Genomic DNA, 17907 nt, shown 5'->3' with positions numbered 1-17907 from the left:
TAATAAACTAAGGAGATCAACAGGCATGTTAACACTAGATCTACTTACAAGCCTTGTGAGACTTTCGTACAGCCTTCAAGCAGCCGTGAAACGCACATCCTTTCATATTTCTGTTTGATGGCAAAACTGTGGATCCAATTTAACCGGACTCTTGGGGAGCTTGAGCTCAACTGCTGGGCAAACATCTAAATTGATAAAGTCCCCGACAATGTCAACAGAGTAAACTAAGTCCTTGGAATGGCGGGACGTTGTCCTGTGCCTTCGCTCCGGACCTCCGGTGCAATGACACTCAGATCAGGATGAATCGGGCTTTAGTGGCGGCTCGTCATTCACAAAGCAGATTGACGTGAGAGAGAGGGAGAAACAGAGAAAGAGAGAGAGCAAGAGAAGACAACAGTAGACAGTAGTGGAGCTGATGGAAGAGGGAACAGACAGGGCCAAAGCCACGCAAAGCCTCAGACATCTGGGGAGCGACACTGGCCCAGATTGCACCTGACCCCCTTATCCAGCCGGGTACCAGGCTTATTTCTCATTCCAAGCCCAGGAGATTACCGAGGAACTTTTCAAACAGCAGCAGCAAATTGTAACAGATTACAACTGGCATTCAACAAGGGATTAGACACAAATACATGACAGGGGGGGAATTGAACAAGGCTCTGCATCATCAAAGGCCCATGCTCTGTCATTAACAATAGGCTGGGATATACAGCAATGAAAGGAACATTTGCCAAAGTAGATTTTTTTTGTATGTGTAGAGATCCAGAAACACGCCTGATGTATTGTAGAATAGGGGTCACTGCAGGCTCCACCTGATTCAAAAACAGTCCGTCAGGAGATAAGAGGAATTACATCTACACAGCTGCCACCAGTACAATACATTGGGCTCTACTTTAACAAACCTAACGCCATGGTAAATCTTACCATTATTATGAGCACAATAGCTGGTGGTAGTGTGAATGGGCTGGGTTTTGATGAATAAACAAGTCGTAGGTGTGACGAGGGCTTGGCCACTCACTGGCCAATCAAGGAGTTTCATGGCTTAATACTGCATACGTTTGTCTCAAATTCCATTGGTTATTGACGGTCTTTGTTTTGTATTGTCATCAACCCCCAAGTGATAGCAACAGTAAAAAAAAAAATACATGCAGTGTTTGCTCAATATTTTTGGATTGTTGACAGTCAGCACTTCTTAAATAAAAAATACTTGGCTTCCGTAAATTGTATTGTATGTGTGAGGCACGTTCTCATTAAGCAAGACACTGTATAGCCCAGGCCTACTGTTGACATGGCGTTAAGGGACTGACCATTTTGAATAGCCAATGTTTGGAGGAGCGCGTCTTTGGTAACCGGACAAGAGGTGCTCTTTGGAAATGAGGATGGATACAAGCCAAATGGAGTATGCATTGCAGGTAGGCCTATGTGAATTGTGAATAATGCAAAATCATGTTGGCAAAAGCATCACGAGTAGACCATTTAGAAACGCTAAAGCACTAAATAAACTTCAGTTAGTGGTAAACACGGCTGCTAGAATCTTGAATGGAACCAAAAAGTTTGATCATCTTACCCCAATGCTAGCCTCTCTACAGTGGCTTCCTGTTAAGGCTAGGGCTGATTTCAAGGTTTTACTGCTAACCTACAAAGCATTACATAGGCTGCTCCTACCTATCTTTCCGATTTGGTCCTACATACCTACATTTGGTCCTACATACCTACACGTACGCTATGGTCACAAGACACAGGCCTCCTTACTATCCCTAGAATTTCTAAGCAAACAGCTGGAGGCAGGGCTTTCTCCTATAGAGCTCCATTTTTATGGAATGGTCTGCCGATCCATGTGAGAGACACAGACTTGGTCTCGACCTTTAAGTCTTTATTGAAGACTCATCTCTTCAGTAGGTCCTATGATTGAGTGTAGTCTGGCCCAGGAGTGTGAAGGTGAACGGAAAGGCACTGGAGCAACAAACCGCCCTTGCTGTCTCTGCCTGGCCGGTTCCCCTCTCTCCACTGGGATTCTCTGCCTCAAACCCTATTACAGGGGCTGAGTCACTGGCTTTCTGGTGGTCTTCCATGTCGTCCCTAGGAGGGGTGGGTCTCTTGAGTGGGTTGAGTCACTAACGTGATCTTCCCGTCCGGGTTAGCGCCCCCCCCCCCCCCCCCCCCCCCCTTGGGTTCGTGCCGTGGGGGAGATCTTCGTGGGCTCAGGATGGTAAGTTGGAGGTTGAAGATATCCCTCTTGTGGTGTGGGGGCTGTGCTTTGGCAAAGTGGGTGGGGTTATATCCTGCCTGTTTGGCCCAGCCCGGGGGTATCGTCGGACGGGGCCACCTTGTCTCCCGACCCCTCCTGTCTCAGTCTCCAGTATTTATGCTGCAGTAGTTTATGTGTCGGGGGGCTAGGGTCAGTCTGTTATATCTGGAGTATTTCTCCTGTCTTATCCGGTGTCCTGTGGGAATTTAAGTATGCTCTCTCTAATTAACTTTTTCTCTATCTCTCTTTCTTTCTTTCTCTTGGAGGACCTGAGCCCTACGACCATGCTTCAGGACTACCTGGCCTGATGACTCCTTGCTGTCCCCAGTCCACCTGGTCGTGCTGCTGCTCCAGTTTCAACTGTTCTGCCTACGGCTATGGAACCCTGACCTGTCCCAGACCTGCTGTTTTCAACTATCTAGAGACAGCAAAAGCGATAGAGATACTCTGAATGATTGGCTATGAAAAGCCAACTGACATTTACTCCTGAGGTGCTGACCTGTTGCACCCTCTAGAACCACTGTGATTATTATTATTTGACCCTGCTGGTCATCTATGAACATCTTGGCCATGTTCTGTTATAATCTCCACCCGGCACAGTCAGAAGAGGACTGGCCACCCCTCAGCGCCTGGTTCCTCTCTAGGTTTCTTCCTAGGTTCTGGCCTTTCTAGGGAGTTTTTCGTAGCCACTGTGCTTCTACACCTGCATTGCTTGCTGTTTGGGATTTTAGGCTGGGTTTCTGTACAGCACTTTGTGACATCAGCTGATGTAAGAAGGGCTTTATAAATACATTTGATTGATTGATATGGATTGACTCCTTGGCTAATTCATGGCCAGGATAAGAAAGACACCAGATGCATTGCTGTTGAACCAGCTTTCATTATATTAGGGTAAGTGTAGTATAAGAGCTTGTTTTTTAATTTAACGAAATGAAAAACAAGCAATTGTTACTGAAAGATTACTTAAATGCCGATAGCTTACACAGAGTTTTTACACACATCCTAAATAATAACAGGAGCTTTTACACACATCCTAAATAATAACAGGAGCTTTTACACACATCCTAAATAATAACAGGAGTGTCACGCCCTGACCTTAGAGATCCTTTTAATTTTCTATTTGGTTAGGTCAGGGTGTGACTAGGGTGGGCAATCTTAAAGTAATGATGGACTGTCATTTCTCTTTGCTTATTTGAGCTGTTCTTGCCATAATATGGACTTGGTCTTTTACCAAATAGGGCTATCATCTGTATACTATCCCTACCTTGTCACAACACAACCCATTGGCCCAAACGCATTAAGAAGAAATTCCACAAATTAACAAAGCACACCTGTTAATTGAGATGCATTCCAGGTGACTACCTCATGAAGCTGGTTGAGAGAATGCCAAGAGTGTGCAAAGTTGTCATCAAGGCAAAGGGTGGCTACTTTGAAGAATATAAAATATATATTTGTTTAAAATATTTGTTTAACACTTTTTTGGTTACTACATGAGTCCATGTGTGTTATTTCATAGTTTTGATGTCTTCACTATTATTCTACAATGTAGAAAATAGTAAAAATAAAGAAAACCCTTGAATGAGTAGGTGTGTGCAAACTTTTGACTGGTACGGTATAATAGAAATATGGGTATATTTGTGGACAAAATTCTTCTTGTGCGTCTAACTTTCTCACTCATTATTATTTACTATTCATTCAGGATTTTTCGTAATCATGGTAGCATCCACATTAATGTAAAAGTGTTTAGGAACATATTATATTCTTATTTACAATAAAAGTGACTCCAAAATGACTGTAAGGGGTGGGTAACTGGTGGCAAGGAAGTCAGACGCAGGAGAGCAGAACTAAGTAATAGCCGGAGCAGTTTAATTGCAAAACCAACGGCATAAAGAAATAACCAACATTGTTACAAAACTCGACGCGCCCCAGTAAACATGTGCACAAGCACTTACAACAAACAATTCCACACAAAGACATGGGGGGAACAGAGGGTTAAATACACAACAAATAATGAGGGAAATTAAGTGTGTAGGAAAACAAGACAAAACAAATGGAAAATGAAAAGTGGATCGGCGATAGCTAGAATACCGGTGACGCCGACCGCCGAATGCCACCCGAACAAGAAGAGGCACCGACTTGTGACAATGACACAATACATTATTTACTATTCATTTCTATTGGGCACAAAATAATCTGAACCACAGCCAAAACAAACAGCAGATGCTTCCAACAAATTTGTCACAAGCTTAATGTAGTCATTGTGTGCTATGAATATGGGACCAAATACCTAACGTTTTACTACTTTAATACACATAAGTGAATTTGTCCCAATAATTTTGGTCCCCTAAAATGGGGGACTATGTACAAAAAGTGCTGTAATTTCTAATAGGTTAACCCGATATGGATGAAAATATCCTCAAATTAAAGCTGACAGTCTGCACCTTAACCTCAGTCATTGTATCATTTAATATCCAAAGTGCAACAAAACAATTGCCACTGTCCCATTATTTTTGGAGCTCACTGTATATCCTCCAAACGCCACCGCTGCCACCAGTTGTTACTTGCGCTATGGTTATGAGCAACGTTCTATGGACATATATGGCATTCTGTGGTTCTGCCATCTTGAATACACAGTCTCATGCGTTTTAATGTTGTGTTGACCGGGGTCCCGTAGACTACTGTAGACCTTGGGTTGTTGACTGGGGTGCAGATTAGATTTAATATTGTTGTTTTCACGGGCCATGGAAAAACATTTCTCTACCAATCGGAAAAGAATGCCATGTGTTACTATTGTAATCCCAGACAAGCTGTTTTTTTAAGCCACACCAGCACTGCTTTCACTCATGTCATCTGATGAAACAATGGCAGCCCACTCAGACCATTCAGTCTTTGAAACTGTTCACCATTGTTCTATAATAACAACCGGCGAACAAAATGACTTGCATCTTTTATGCACAGCTTATACAACAGTTTTAGTGAATCGTATATTAGCACTACACATGCAACAATGTTCAAAGTGTTTTGTTTGCTTTGAAATTGGAACAAACACCCGACAAAGTGTCCGACACTTAAACACAATCAAAATACCGTTGTGCCGGATGCAGGTCAAAGGACAACAGAGAGCAGTCAGTATCACTTTCTGTTTTTGGGTTCTAGTCTGTCTGGTCTGCAACCCTCACCTCAACACTAAACACACACTAACAAACAAATGCACGCACGCACACACGCACACACAGACACACACCGGCCTGCCTGCTAATGAAGATCAGACAGGAGGTCACCCCCTGTTCGACCCCTGACCCCCTCAATGGAACAAATAGCACTGCTCACCAATTACTGCACATAATCCTTCCCCCTCTTTCTCTCTCTCTCCTGGGAGGGATCACACTGCCCAGGTCTGTCCCCACACACTTGGCAGTTCAGCAGGGTCAATCCCCTCAAGAATCCCTAACACCAAATGTCCGCCCACAAGCACACCCACCCAGCACTACCCAGTCCACTCCAGCCAGATCCTCCAAAATGCACACAAAGTCATGAACTATCAACCATTGAAGTGTGAGACTAACTTGACCTAGTGCGTTGCACGAGAAACACAACAACAGCAATTTACTGGTAAGACCCAATGCATGTGGGTGAAAAAAATACATTTTAATGTCAGGAAGGTTTTTTCCCCTAACTCACCATTCTGATTGGAGCTTGTCAGAGCCCCCTGGTTCAGTTCCCTCAGAGTTTAGTAATCCAGCCCCTACACGGTTACACAAGGAGGTGAAGGGAGGGAGGGAGGAACGAGGGGGAAGGGCAGGGACTTGTAGGAGTGCTGCCGCTGTGGGTTGGAGCGAGAGAAGCGGGGGCGTTTAATCTGGGATTTGGATGAGTGCGAGCGGCCCTGATAGCACGAGACAGGCGCTCCTATCGGCTTCGGAGCGGCTATCAGGCTGCTCCTCGGGACTTACATGATGCGGCACCGTCGACATGGCAACCAAAGACTCCAACTCCTACTATATCTTTATGTACATATTCTTTATCCCTTTACACTTGTGTGTATAAGGTAGTACTTGTGGAATTGTTAGGTTAGATTACTCGTTGGTTATTACTGCATTGTCGGAACTAGAAGCACAAGCATTTCGCTACACTCGCATTAACATCTGCTAACCATGTGTATGTGACAAATAAAATTAGATTTGATTAGATTTGCCTTCCTTCCTTGAAGGACAGTGGTTGCCAGGTCCCAAAGCAAGGCCGACAGAAAGGCCCAGTCTACATGCGCAGTAGGACATTACTGACCACCGAGCCTAGTAAGGATGTACAACATAGAAAACTATGCTAGGTCTCTCTGTATGTTCTCTAGTAGCATATTGGAGTTTATGTTGCTGTTATGTGGGAGATAATGTTGTACATAAAGTACTATTGGATATACACTGCTCAAAAAAATAAAGGGAACACTTAAACAACACAATGTAACTCCAAGTCAATCACACTTCTGTGAAATCAAACTGTCCACTTAGGAAGCAACACTGATTGACAATACATTTCACATGCTGTTGTGCAAATGGAATAGACAAAAGGTGGAAATTATAGGCAATTAGCAAGACACCCCCAAAAAAGGAGTGATTCTGCAGGTGGTGACCACAGACCATTTCTCAGTTCCTATGCTTCCTGGCTGATGTTTTGGTCACTTTTGAATGCTGGCAGTGCTCTCACTCTAGTGGTAGCATGAGACGGAGTCTACAACCCACACAAGTGGCTCAGGTAGTGCAGTTCATCCAGGATGGCACATCAATGCGAGCTGTGGCAAGAAGGTTTGCTGTGTCTGTCAGCGTAGTGTCCAGAGCATGGAGGCGCTACCAGGAGACAGGCCAGTACGTCAGGAGACGTGGAGGAGGCCGTAGGAGGGCAACAACCCAGCAGCAGGACCGCTACCTCCGCCTTTGTGCAAGGAGGTGCACTGCCAGAGCCCTGCAAAATGACCTCCAGCAGGCCACAAATGTGCATGTGTCAGCATATGGTCTCACAAGGGGTCTGAGGATCTCATCTCGGTACCTAATGGCAGTCAGGCTACCTCTGGCGAGCACATGGAGGGCTGTGCGGCCCCACAAAGAAATGCCACCCCACACCATGACTGACCCATCGCCAAACCGGTCATGCTGGAGGATGTTGCAGGCGGCAGAACGTTCTCCACGGCGTCTCCAGACTCTGTCACGTCTGTCACATGTGCTCATGTGCTCAGTGTGAACCTGCTTTCATCTGTGAAGAGCACAGGGCGCCAGTGGCGAATTTGCCAATCTTGGTGTTCTCTGGCAAATGCCAAACGTCCTGCACGGTGTTGGGCTGTAAGCACAACCCCCACCTGTGGACGTCGGGCCCTCATACCACCCTCATGGAGTCTGTTTCTGACCGTTTGAGCAGACACATGCACATTTGTGGCCTGCTGGAGGTCATTTTGCAGGGCTCTGGCAGTGCACCTCCTTGCACAAAGGCGGAGGTAGCGGTCCTGCTGCTGGGTTGTTGCCCTCCTACGGCCTCCTCCACGTCTCCTGATGTACTGGCCTGTCTCCTGGTAGCGCCTCCATGCTCTGGACACTACGCTGACAGACACAGCAAACCTTTTTGCCACAGCTCGCATTGATGTGCCATCCTGGATGAACTGCACTACCTGAGCCACTTGTGTGGGTTGTAGACTCCGTCTCATGCTACCACTAGAGTGAGAGCACCGCCAGCATTCAAAAGTGACCAAAACATCAGCCAGGAAGCATAGGAACTGAGAAGTGGTCTGTGGTCACCACCTGCAGAATCACTCCTTTTTTGGGGGTGTCTTGCTAATTGCCTATAATTTCCACCTTTTGTCTATTCCATTTGCACAACAGCATGTGAAATTTATTGTCAATCAGTGTTGCTTCCTAAGTGGACAGTATGATTTCACAGAAGTGTGATTGACTTGGAGTTACATTGTGTTGTTTAAGTGTTCCCTTTATTTTTTTGAGCAGTGTAGTAGCCGATAGTAGCTGGCCTACATGAGTTAGGTCCAACACCTTAGTTCCGGCATTTCCGAATGATGCTGATGGGGGAAAAAAGTATTACATTGCAACACAGTATTAAATGCAATTTCATCACAAAAATGATATCTGAAATAGGGAACAGTGAAACAAATGGAAACTATTTCGAAATGATCTCGAAATGAATCCGATCAGGTACATGATTAATGCCTGAAATTAGACATGCCAATGATTGTACTCTCTTTTGCATTCTCTTTCAGCATTGCAAGATACATGACTATATAAGTTTGAAAGGAATAAGCAATTGCTACTGCATGTCAACCAAGACATGGTGGATGAGCAAAGACAAACATGACCAGGACAAAACCAAACGTTTTAAATTCTAACATAAAGAATCCCTCAGCTTTCAATGCTCAGCTATGCCATTTACTTGTCCAAATGTAAAGAAGATACTGTACATTAAGTATATAAGTCACACTGAAGTGAAGAAACTAGCAGACTTTATCCCAGAAAGCTCATGTCACTAGCAGCATGTGCCCAGATGTGAAACCATGAGGCCAGGCCAGCTTATTAAGAGTTTCCCCTCGTAAGCTTCCTGCTTATGCCTGATCCAGTCCCAGGGGTCCTATTCAATCTGCCATGAAGACGCTAATGGTTAACAAGTACACCCTCAAGACAAGTCACGCCCTGACCTTAGTTATCTATGTTTTCTTTATTATTTTGGTCAGGTCAGGGTGTGACGTGGGTGGGTATGCTTGTTTTAGTATTGTCTAGGGTTTTTGTATGTCTAGAGGTGTTTGTAAGTCTAGGGATATTGTAGGTCTATGGTGGCCTGAATTGGTTCCCAATCAGAGGCAGCTGTTTATCGTTGTCTCTGATTGGGGATCCTATTTAGGTTGCCATTTTCCCTTTTGGTTTCGTGGGTTCTTGTCTATGTGTAGTTGCCTGTCAGCACTCGTTTTTATATAGCTTCACGTTCATTTTGTTACTTTGTTTAGTGGTTTTTCTTCATTAAAAGAAGAATGTATGCATATCGCACTGTGCCTTGGTCTCCTCCTTACAACGAACGTGACAAGACATGAAGCCTGCAGGCTCCTCTATGGCCTTTCATTGGCGCATGGAGAGACATAACATATTATAAGCATTGTTCTAAGACATTGCAAAGGCTCATTCATGCTTATAACAAGTTACAAGGAATTATACATGGATATTTTAGGTAAAGTGTTACTATGGTATTCAGTTAAAAAACAATACACCAATGTGATGTGGTAAGAATGGACACCAGAATGGGATTTTTTTGTCAAACTTTGAATTGTCTGGTTATTGTGTAAGTCTGGGGCCAATGTTTTTGCATTTTCTCTTTTTCTTTGTGCAGAGTTTAATGATTAACTGGTAGTGTCCATGCTAGCCACATATCTCACTGAGAAATCCCTTTTGCAAATAGATCAGCTTGAACAGATGTGCCCCACCAAAATGGAGACCTGTGTTTGTCATTTCATTTATGAACACATTTAACATATTAAGACCACTTGACTTACTGTACTATGAATTCGACAAGTACCTGAAGTAGGCCATTTCTGTGGTGTCCTCGTGCTACAAATATCATCCTCATCTCTCTTTATATCCTCACAGAACACGACCGCAGGAGTGACGCAGGGCTTTCCCAGAATTTCCTTTGACAACTACCAGGCCCTTCAATTCCCCGTATCAGGCATGGAGCACTGGCCGAAAGAGAGAGCGAGAGAGAGAGAATAGTTTTGAGCACAAAATCCAGAGTCACTGCGCCAGAACCAGTGTTTCTCAATGTGCCTGATGCGAAACTGTCAATGAGAGACTGGTATAAGACATAGAGACATACAGAGAGGGTGAGAGCAAACTGTAGAGCGACAGATGGAAGGGAGAGCAACACAGTCAAAAAGCCATGGCTCAGCGGGCGAACAGAGCACAGAGCACAGTGCTAGCTTGCACAGACAGACAGGGGAAACAGAGGCCCCATGTGCATACAGCACACCGGCTCTCTATCCTCTTACATAATGTCTCAAGATCAGTACAGCCTGGGCTATTTAAAGCACTGGCTAGGCCTGGTGACAAAAAGGTGATATACTTAGTGCCCCCAACGCTGCATTAAAGCTCCGTAAGGGCTATATCGGTCACAGACAAGCCCCGGGGAGTGGATTTTGGTCATGTTACTGGTATTTTTTGAACAGCTGATGATCCTGCGGTATTTACCTGCAGTGCAAACCCACCCTCAGCGGCTAGATGCCCCACATCGCTATGTAGTCAGCTAGCGGTTAGCAGCTAACTTAGCGCTTTCAAGTTGCACATGAAATGCGTATATGAATGTATGCATATGGACTAGCCCCCTCTGTTTTGAGGGGATGGCTAACTATTCTGCCTTTTTGTGTGCAATGATATTGAACATCTGGGTAAGAGGGCTTTTAGACTTAATGGGCAATCCATTTAAATTGCATGAGCACAGGCTATGCACACCGTTTGAAGAGAGAGCAAGCCGTGCTACTCTGGTTACATGGAGCTATAGGTTCAACTGTGGCCAGACAAGGAGTGTAGCATTGGCGGTTTAATATAACCTGACCATTACACATTGTCTGTGATATGTAACCCATTTTGAGAGTGTTGCGCTATCTTGATTCATTTGATGATGGAAAAACCTAACTTCCCGAACCTTGGATAACATAAGAACAATTAGCATTATCAATGCTATTTTTTTGAAGCAAGATGTTGATCAATCATAATTTAGAAGAAAGCAGGTATGAAAAACTGATAAAGCTTGGACAGCTATATCCTCTTCAAAATGTGACTTTAGCAACTGGTAGCTAAAATGCATGTTATGGTAGTTTAAATAGGTGAAATATTATGAAGCCAGAAATGTGCACATTTAAAGGGATAGTTAACCCAAATCAAAGTTTATCAGACATTTTCATACTTCAAGCTTGTGAGCTACCCCTTTAAATGGCATCGGTTATTCTGTAACGCTCGTCGTTGGAATGAGAAGAGGAGGACCAATGCGCAGCGTGGTAAGTGTCCATATTGTATAATACGCAAAAATGAACACTGAACAAAAACAATACAACGACAAACGAACACTCCTGGACGGTGAAAACAAAAACCAGAACAGAAAATACAATCACCCACAAAACACAATGAAAAACAGGCTACCTAAATATGGCTCCCAATCAGAGACAACGACTGACACCTGCCTCTGATTGAGAACCATACTAGGCCAAACACATAGAAAAAGACAACCTAGACATACAACATAGAATGCCCACCCACATCACACCCACATCACATCACACCCACATGACCAAACAAAACATAGAAACATACAAAGCAATCTATGGTCAGGGCGTGACATATTCATTAGCCAGTAGCAGTAACTTTGATCTAAGCGTGTTGCCTTTATCTCCACACACACCCATGTGGAAAGTCCAAGAAGTAAAAAATAAAAATAAAAAATAGCCTTAGTTTATGAATCATACAGCTACAAATAACAGAAGAAACATATTTCACAAATCCCAAAATATCCTAGAGCAAACCAACCGACAAAATGACAAACTGGCGGATACATTTGAGAGTGCTGTGGTTATGCATCAAACAGGTGCTGGAAATGATATCAAAATGGGATAACCTAAATCAAACACAGCTGGAGGGAAGATGAAAGGATTTGATTGGATTGGTAATTATAGTATGGCTTTAACAGCTCTTATTGGGAATTCCTGGAAATTTGGGATGGGCTATCTTACATCTCCACATTGGCCTGTTGTTTTCCTGAGTGCTTATCGACCCCGTATGACTCACTGTTTTCCACAGTTTCAATCAGTTTCAGTGAAAGACGACGCTCGTTCCACAAACAAAAGAGCCAAAAGAGATTTCCAATGCTGGGAAAACTTGGAACCGTTTTATTTGAACTTCACCAGGATGGACCGGCAAAACGTTATAGGTTATGAGAACTCCTGCTTTAGCTAACAATGTAAAATTGGTATGACACATGCAACTCCATTGTGATAGGCATCATGTCAAGCTTATTACAGTGTTATTGTGGCAATGTGCAAGCCAACCTCCAGTAATGTGTTACTGAATGATGAACACACAGTTGTCGAAATGTTGTGAATTTTGGTGCAGAGAATAAATCACTCCGGAGCAGCATTATGTACAGCACCGATTTTAGAACGTTTTGCAAGCGCCTTACTCAAAACGACGCCCTTCATTGAACTGTCACTAATAGCTATGAAGTACTTTGCATTTGATGATAAAAGGCAAAACGCACTAACTATTAATTATTGGTTGATCTGAAGTAGAAACTGACGGACTCAAATGTACGACTGCTAAACGGTAAATTCAGAAGCAGAGAGTCTTTCCAAGATGGCACCCAGACTATTGTTCAGATGAAAGTGTCAGAAACTGTTCCCCTGTGGCTCACAGGAGCAGGAAGTACTGAACCACAGACTAAACAGAACAGATGACAAAGGATGGAAAAAAACACCCACTAACCAACTAGGTTGTCACGATACCAGCATTGTGATACTCAGAAAACAAAACATGAAGCACACTTAATTGATTGAGTGTCACATTTTCTTATTTGCCAAGCTATTAAGGACTAAAGCAATTGGACTGCTTCATGTTCTCCTTTCGTTGCCATGGAAAATAAAAGTTTCATAGTATTGTGATACTGGTATCGTGACAACCCTATAATCAACAAACTCCAACTCAATACTACTACTGTTTCGCCTACCAACGTCATATTATCATAATGTCTCCCAAGCATGAAACTACGTGTAGGCTATCGTTTGTCCATAGTAAAGACTCGACACAAACTCACTGAGAACCTAAAGAGACATGTTAGAAAGTTCTCGGGGAACGAGCCAAGATGTTTATTTCACAACAAGTCCGTTGTGATGCACAGAGACTAACGCCAGATCCAGGCAGTATTAATGCAAGCTGTTTAAAAAGCCAAACTGCCACATGGATGAATTACACCCCTTTGTTCTCAAGAAACAGAAATAAGTGTCTTTGGACCGCATTGCTAAACGACATTGTTGTTATCTAACATCCATGATTTAGTTCGCACAGCTTTGCTTCTACAGTGGCAATCCCGTTTGGAGACTTTGATGTGATGCATCGCTCTCATTTAGAGCGTACTCATATAGGGGTGTCTGTGCACACTGTCAACTCTTAGATTGCTGACATGGTCAATTTTGATGTTATTTTGTGTACTGTAGGCTTATCTCCACTTGCAGGTACTTGCAGCTGCCCACATTTAGACTACATGTCAAAAAAGTGTTTACATAACTACAGTATACAGCTGGAAAGGTAGGATTACACTTACACACTTACCAGAAAAGCATAATATGTATGGTAGTTTGAACTAGTACATAAAGATACATGTATTGATTGAAATGGCAATCAATAGCCTTTGCTGAACTCAATTACAAACTGCAGTTGTAATTGAACAATTTACGGTTGAGCTACAATTTTTTGTGGCGGTTATGCCTGCCTAAAACAAGTCATGGATAGCATAGGCCTACCTAAACCCCATTCTGATTATTTTACTATTGTTTTATGAGACTGACACTAGGCTACATTTGAAAATGACTTATTTACTGGGTGAAAACGATCTTATTTCCTACTGATATGAGGGACACACACTTCAGTTGATAACTTAATTGTAAATGTGTAATATTGACCAGTCCTGTTCAGATTACAAAAAGTCAGTGAATGAAATACCTCATTGAACAAACATACCAAACATCCTAATTTAAATCAAGGCCTATCTGTAGATTCCAAACAGTATGCTGCGCTCTAATGGTTCAACAATAATATCACATCTAAATGTGAAGACTAATTAATTAAGTTTCTCAAACATCATAGAGAAATACTTTGTAAAACAACCACGTGTCAACTAAGACCGTAATGTATGCTAGTCTACAGTAGCCTCCCAAATAGTTAATAGTGGTTACTTGTTTTAGGTTTACAAATCATTCAAATGTTTGTTCTAACAGGTTTTCACCACATTGAGGTAAAAATGCAACACGTATTTCTGATGTAACCAAACCAAAGTGTAATTCATTTGTGGCCAATCCTATTGTTTCTAAATAGAACAAATAGCCAGCTCGATTCAACCTACATTTGAACAAGTATGTTGCATTCCAACTACAAATACAGAGCTTGCATTCTGCAAAAGCCACACCGTGGACCTTGATATCATAGCTCAACTCCTGCTGGTTTCCTGCACAGCAGAGAGAGAGAGAACTAGTGTGCTATAGAAAATAAGACCCTCATGGTTCTCAAATGAACAGTTGTCGCTTTATATCAATCTATATTCAACCGCACGGGAGTTGTGTCATGTCCCATAGCCTTACAAGCGTAAACTAGCCTATAACCTAACTGTCTATGACAAAGTTATTGTAACTCTGAACTTACAGTCAATAACTTGTGTCATACCAAATACAAGATGCCGACAAAGCAAAAACAATACCACAAACTGAAGCAACCATTGTGGGCTTTGTGCGTTTTAATGGGTCAAAACGTCAACCTGCAAGTCCAACACAGCATATCCCGGAATAAGTCGTGGTACGCTGTTATAATGGGTGAAAGGACTATTCCCGGTTCGTTCCATTGGTTTCGATAAAGCCGGTCTTACCTGCGAGACGTCATAGCAGTCTTAGAAAGGTGTAGTCGAATGAGAAGGGATAGTCTAATAAAGCAAGCCTTCCCTTTAGGGCTTCGCGGTGTCCGTGTTGGAGAGCATGCACTGGGGAGAGCGTTTGTAGAACAATGTTCAACTCCAAAGACAATATCGCCGGATAACCCGCCTCCAAAGCCCACATTCAGGGATACTCATTCTACTACGGGTCGGTGTGGCTTACACAAAGACTAAAGTGTGTATTTAAAAAAAAAATTATACTGTGTCCATAATATCCACTTGGTTCATGTCAGATTGCTTACAGGTGGAATAGCAGAACAATGAAGAACAGACTGAAGGAGCGTGCGCTTGTGTCTGGAGCATGCGTGTAGAGGCCTAGTCTATTGCCAATCAAACATTTGCCTGTATTATATAATCGAATTCAATATTATATAGCCTCTAAAACCAAAAGGGGAGGGCAAGCAAATTAAAGACAATTTTATATCATCTCAATCATGACCTACTTATGGGACCTCACGTCATATCAGTGCTGTTCATGAGAAGGTAACTAGTTGAAATAACAAACTGTATCCTAAATGCTGCCAATTTTCGTATTGAAATGCATGATTACACACGTCTTGATAAGAAAATAGCCCTCCACGAACTCCCTTTCGAGTTATTAATAGCAACAATGCAAGGATAATGGCAAATCTATTTTAATCTTCTGCCTGCCTCTGTCCACTACATCTTACAATGGCATGAACGCACGTTGTAGGTTGCAGAGAGAGAGAGAGGGAGAGAAGCACAGAAACAGAGGGAGAACAAATAAGATAGACAGATGTAGAAAGAGAAAGGGGAGAGGGGGAAGAGAGATATAGAGAGAGGCCAAGAAAAAAACACAGGGGTGAGAGAGTTGAATGTTTACTGTTCATTTTTATTGTTTATTTCACTTTTGTATATTATCTACTTCACTTGCTTTGGCAATGTTAACATATGTTTCCCATGCCAATAAAGCCCCTTGAATTGAATTGAATTGAGAGGCAGGGAGAGAGAGATACTGTAGAAATGGAGAAAGAGAGAGAGAGAGTTCACAAACACAAACAGACACCACAGAGCCCCAGGACAGCAACACAATTAGACCCAACCAAATCATGAGAAAACAAAAAGATAATTACTTGACACATTGGAAAGGATTAACAAAAAAACTGAGCAAACTAGAATGCTATTTTGCCCTAAACAGAGAGTACACAGTGGCAGAATACCTGACCACTGTGACTGACCCAAACTTAAGGAAAGCTTTGACTATGTACAGATGAAGTGAGCATAGCCTTGCTATTGAGAAAGGCCGCCGTAGGCAGACCTGGCTCTCAAGAGAAGACAGGCTATGTGCACACTGCCCACAAAATGAGGTGGAAACTGAGCTGCACTTCCTAACCTCCTGCCCAATGTATGACCATATTAGAGACACATACTGTATTTCCCTTAAATTACACAGATCCATAAAGAATTCGAAAACAAACCTGATTTTGATAAACTCCCATATCTACTGGGTGAAATACCACAGTGTGCCATCACAGCAGCAAGATGTGTGACCTGTTTCCACAAGAAAAGGGCAACCAGTGAAGAACATCACCATTGTAAATACAACCTATATTTATGTTTATTTATTTTCTCTTGTGTACTTTAACCATTTGCACATCACTACAACACTGTATATATACATAATGACATTTGTAATGTATATATATTATCCACTTCACTTGCTTTGGCAATGTTAACATATGTTTCCCATGCCAATAAAGCCCCTTGAATTGAATTGAATTGAGAGAGAGGGCTCCTCAGTCAGAGCGAAAGGCATCTCAGTCAGAGCTTCCATGGCTGCAGCAGCATTGACGTCACCAGGCTGTGTGGTTATCAACAGAGGTTAATCTGCTGGGGAATGGGGTTATGCAATTGTCTGAAGCCACAGGGCTTTCTCTCATCTATGGATTTGCTTTGCACTGATATATGCTGAACACAAATATAAACGCAACATGCAACATTTTTAAAGATTTTACAGAGTTACAGTTCATAAGGAAATCAGTCAATTTAAATACATAAATTAGGCCATAATCTATGGATTTCACATGACTGCACAGCCATGGGTGGGTCTAGGAGAGCATACACCCACCCACTGGGGAGCCAGGCCTAGCAAATCAGAATGAGTTTTTCCCCACAAAATGGCTTTATTACTGACAGAAATACTCCTCAGCACCCCCTTAGATGATCCCGCAGGTGATGAAGCAGGTGTGGAGGTCCTGGGCTGGTGTGGTTAGGGTGGTCTGCGGTTGTGAGGCCGGTTGGACGTACTGACAAATTCTCTAAAATGACGTTGGAGGCGGCATATGGTAGAGAAATTAACATTCTATTTTCTGGCAACAGCTCTGGTGGACATTCCTGCAGTCAGCATTCCAATTGCACACTCCCATTTTCATTTACTGTTCTATATTTTATTAAACTAATATTTGTTGTCATATTTATGCATTTGGTCTTGTGTCTTGTACAGAATACTATCGTAGTAGCAGTCAGATATTCACAATGTTCCATGAATACTAGGCTAGTTTTTTGCAAAGACGCTAGCTAGCTACCTACCTACCTAGATGATATTAGCAACATGCCCTTATTTTACCACATCCTCTTCTCCTTCAGCCGGTGGACGTCTATATTTAATCCTTTATAATGTCTGCCAACTATATGAATGAGGTGAAATGTATTTCAATTCATAGTGTCATAATGCACTAACTTTTGACATGTTCTGTCGCAGATTCAAAGCCAAATGAACTAATTGCAGTATCCATAATCAAGAATAAAAAAGTCAATCACATCAAAAACCTGATTTCCAATAAATTACATTGTTTTAAAGAAATCAAAATAATAAACTACGCATATGCCTTTTATACTGTACATAACATAAAGACATCTGACTTGAAGTATTAATCAATGCCACAAACCTCGAACATCAAAGAGCACCATATTAATTATTATCA

The 17907-nt window shown here is 42.5% G+C and overlaps 1 protein-coding gene across 3 annotated transcripts in view; it reads right to left on the bottom strand.

Annotated features, from left to right (window-relative positions):
• Nucleotides 1-15243, bottom strand: part of LOC139542055 (tyrosine-protein phosphatase non-receptor type 11-like) — a 69197-nt gene extending 53954 nt beyond the window's left edge. For all 3 annotated transcript variants that reach the window (XM_071347052.1, XM_071347051.1, XM_071347053.1), the window contains exon 1: nucleotides 14900-15243. In XM_071347052.1, coding sequence (XP_071203153.1) covers nucleotides 14900-14913 — 14 coding nt within the window. In that variant the 5' untranslated portion in view covers nucleotides 14914-15243. The remainder of the gene's footprint in view (nucleotides 1-14899) is intronic.
• Nucleotides 15244-17907: the final 2664 nt, after the last annotated feature.

This window comes from Salvelinus alpinus, chromosome 17 (genome assembly GCF_045679555.1).
Source record: "Salvelinus alpinus chromosome 17, SLU_Salpinus.1, whole genome shotgun sequence".
NCBI lineage: Eukaryota > Metazoa > Chordata > Actinopteri > Salmoniformes > Salmonidae > Salvelinus > Salvelinus alpinus.
Note: the sequence above shows the minus strand (reverse complement) of the source record. Positions and strands in the feature narration are given on the sequence as shown.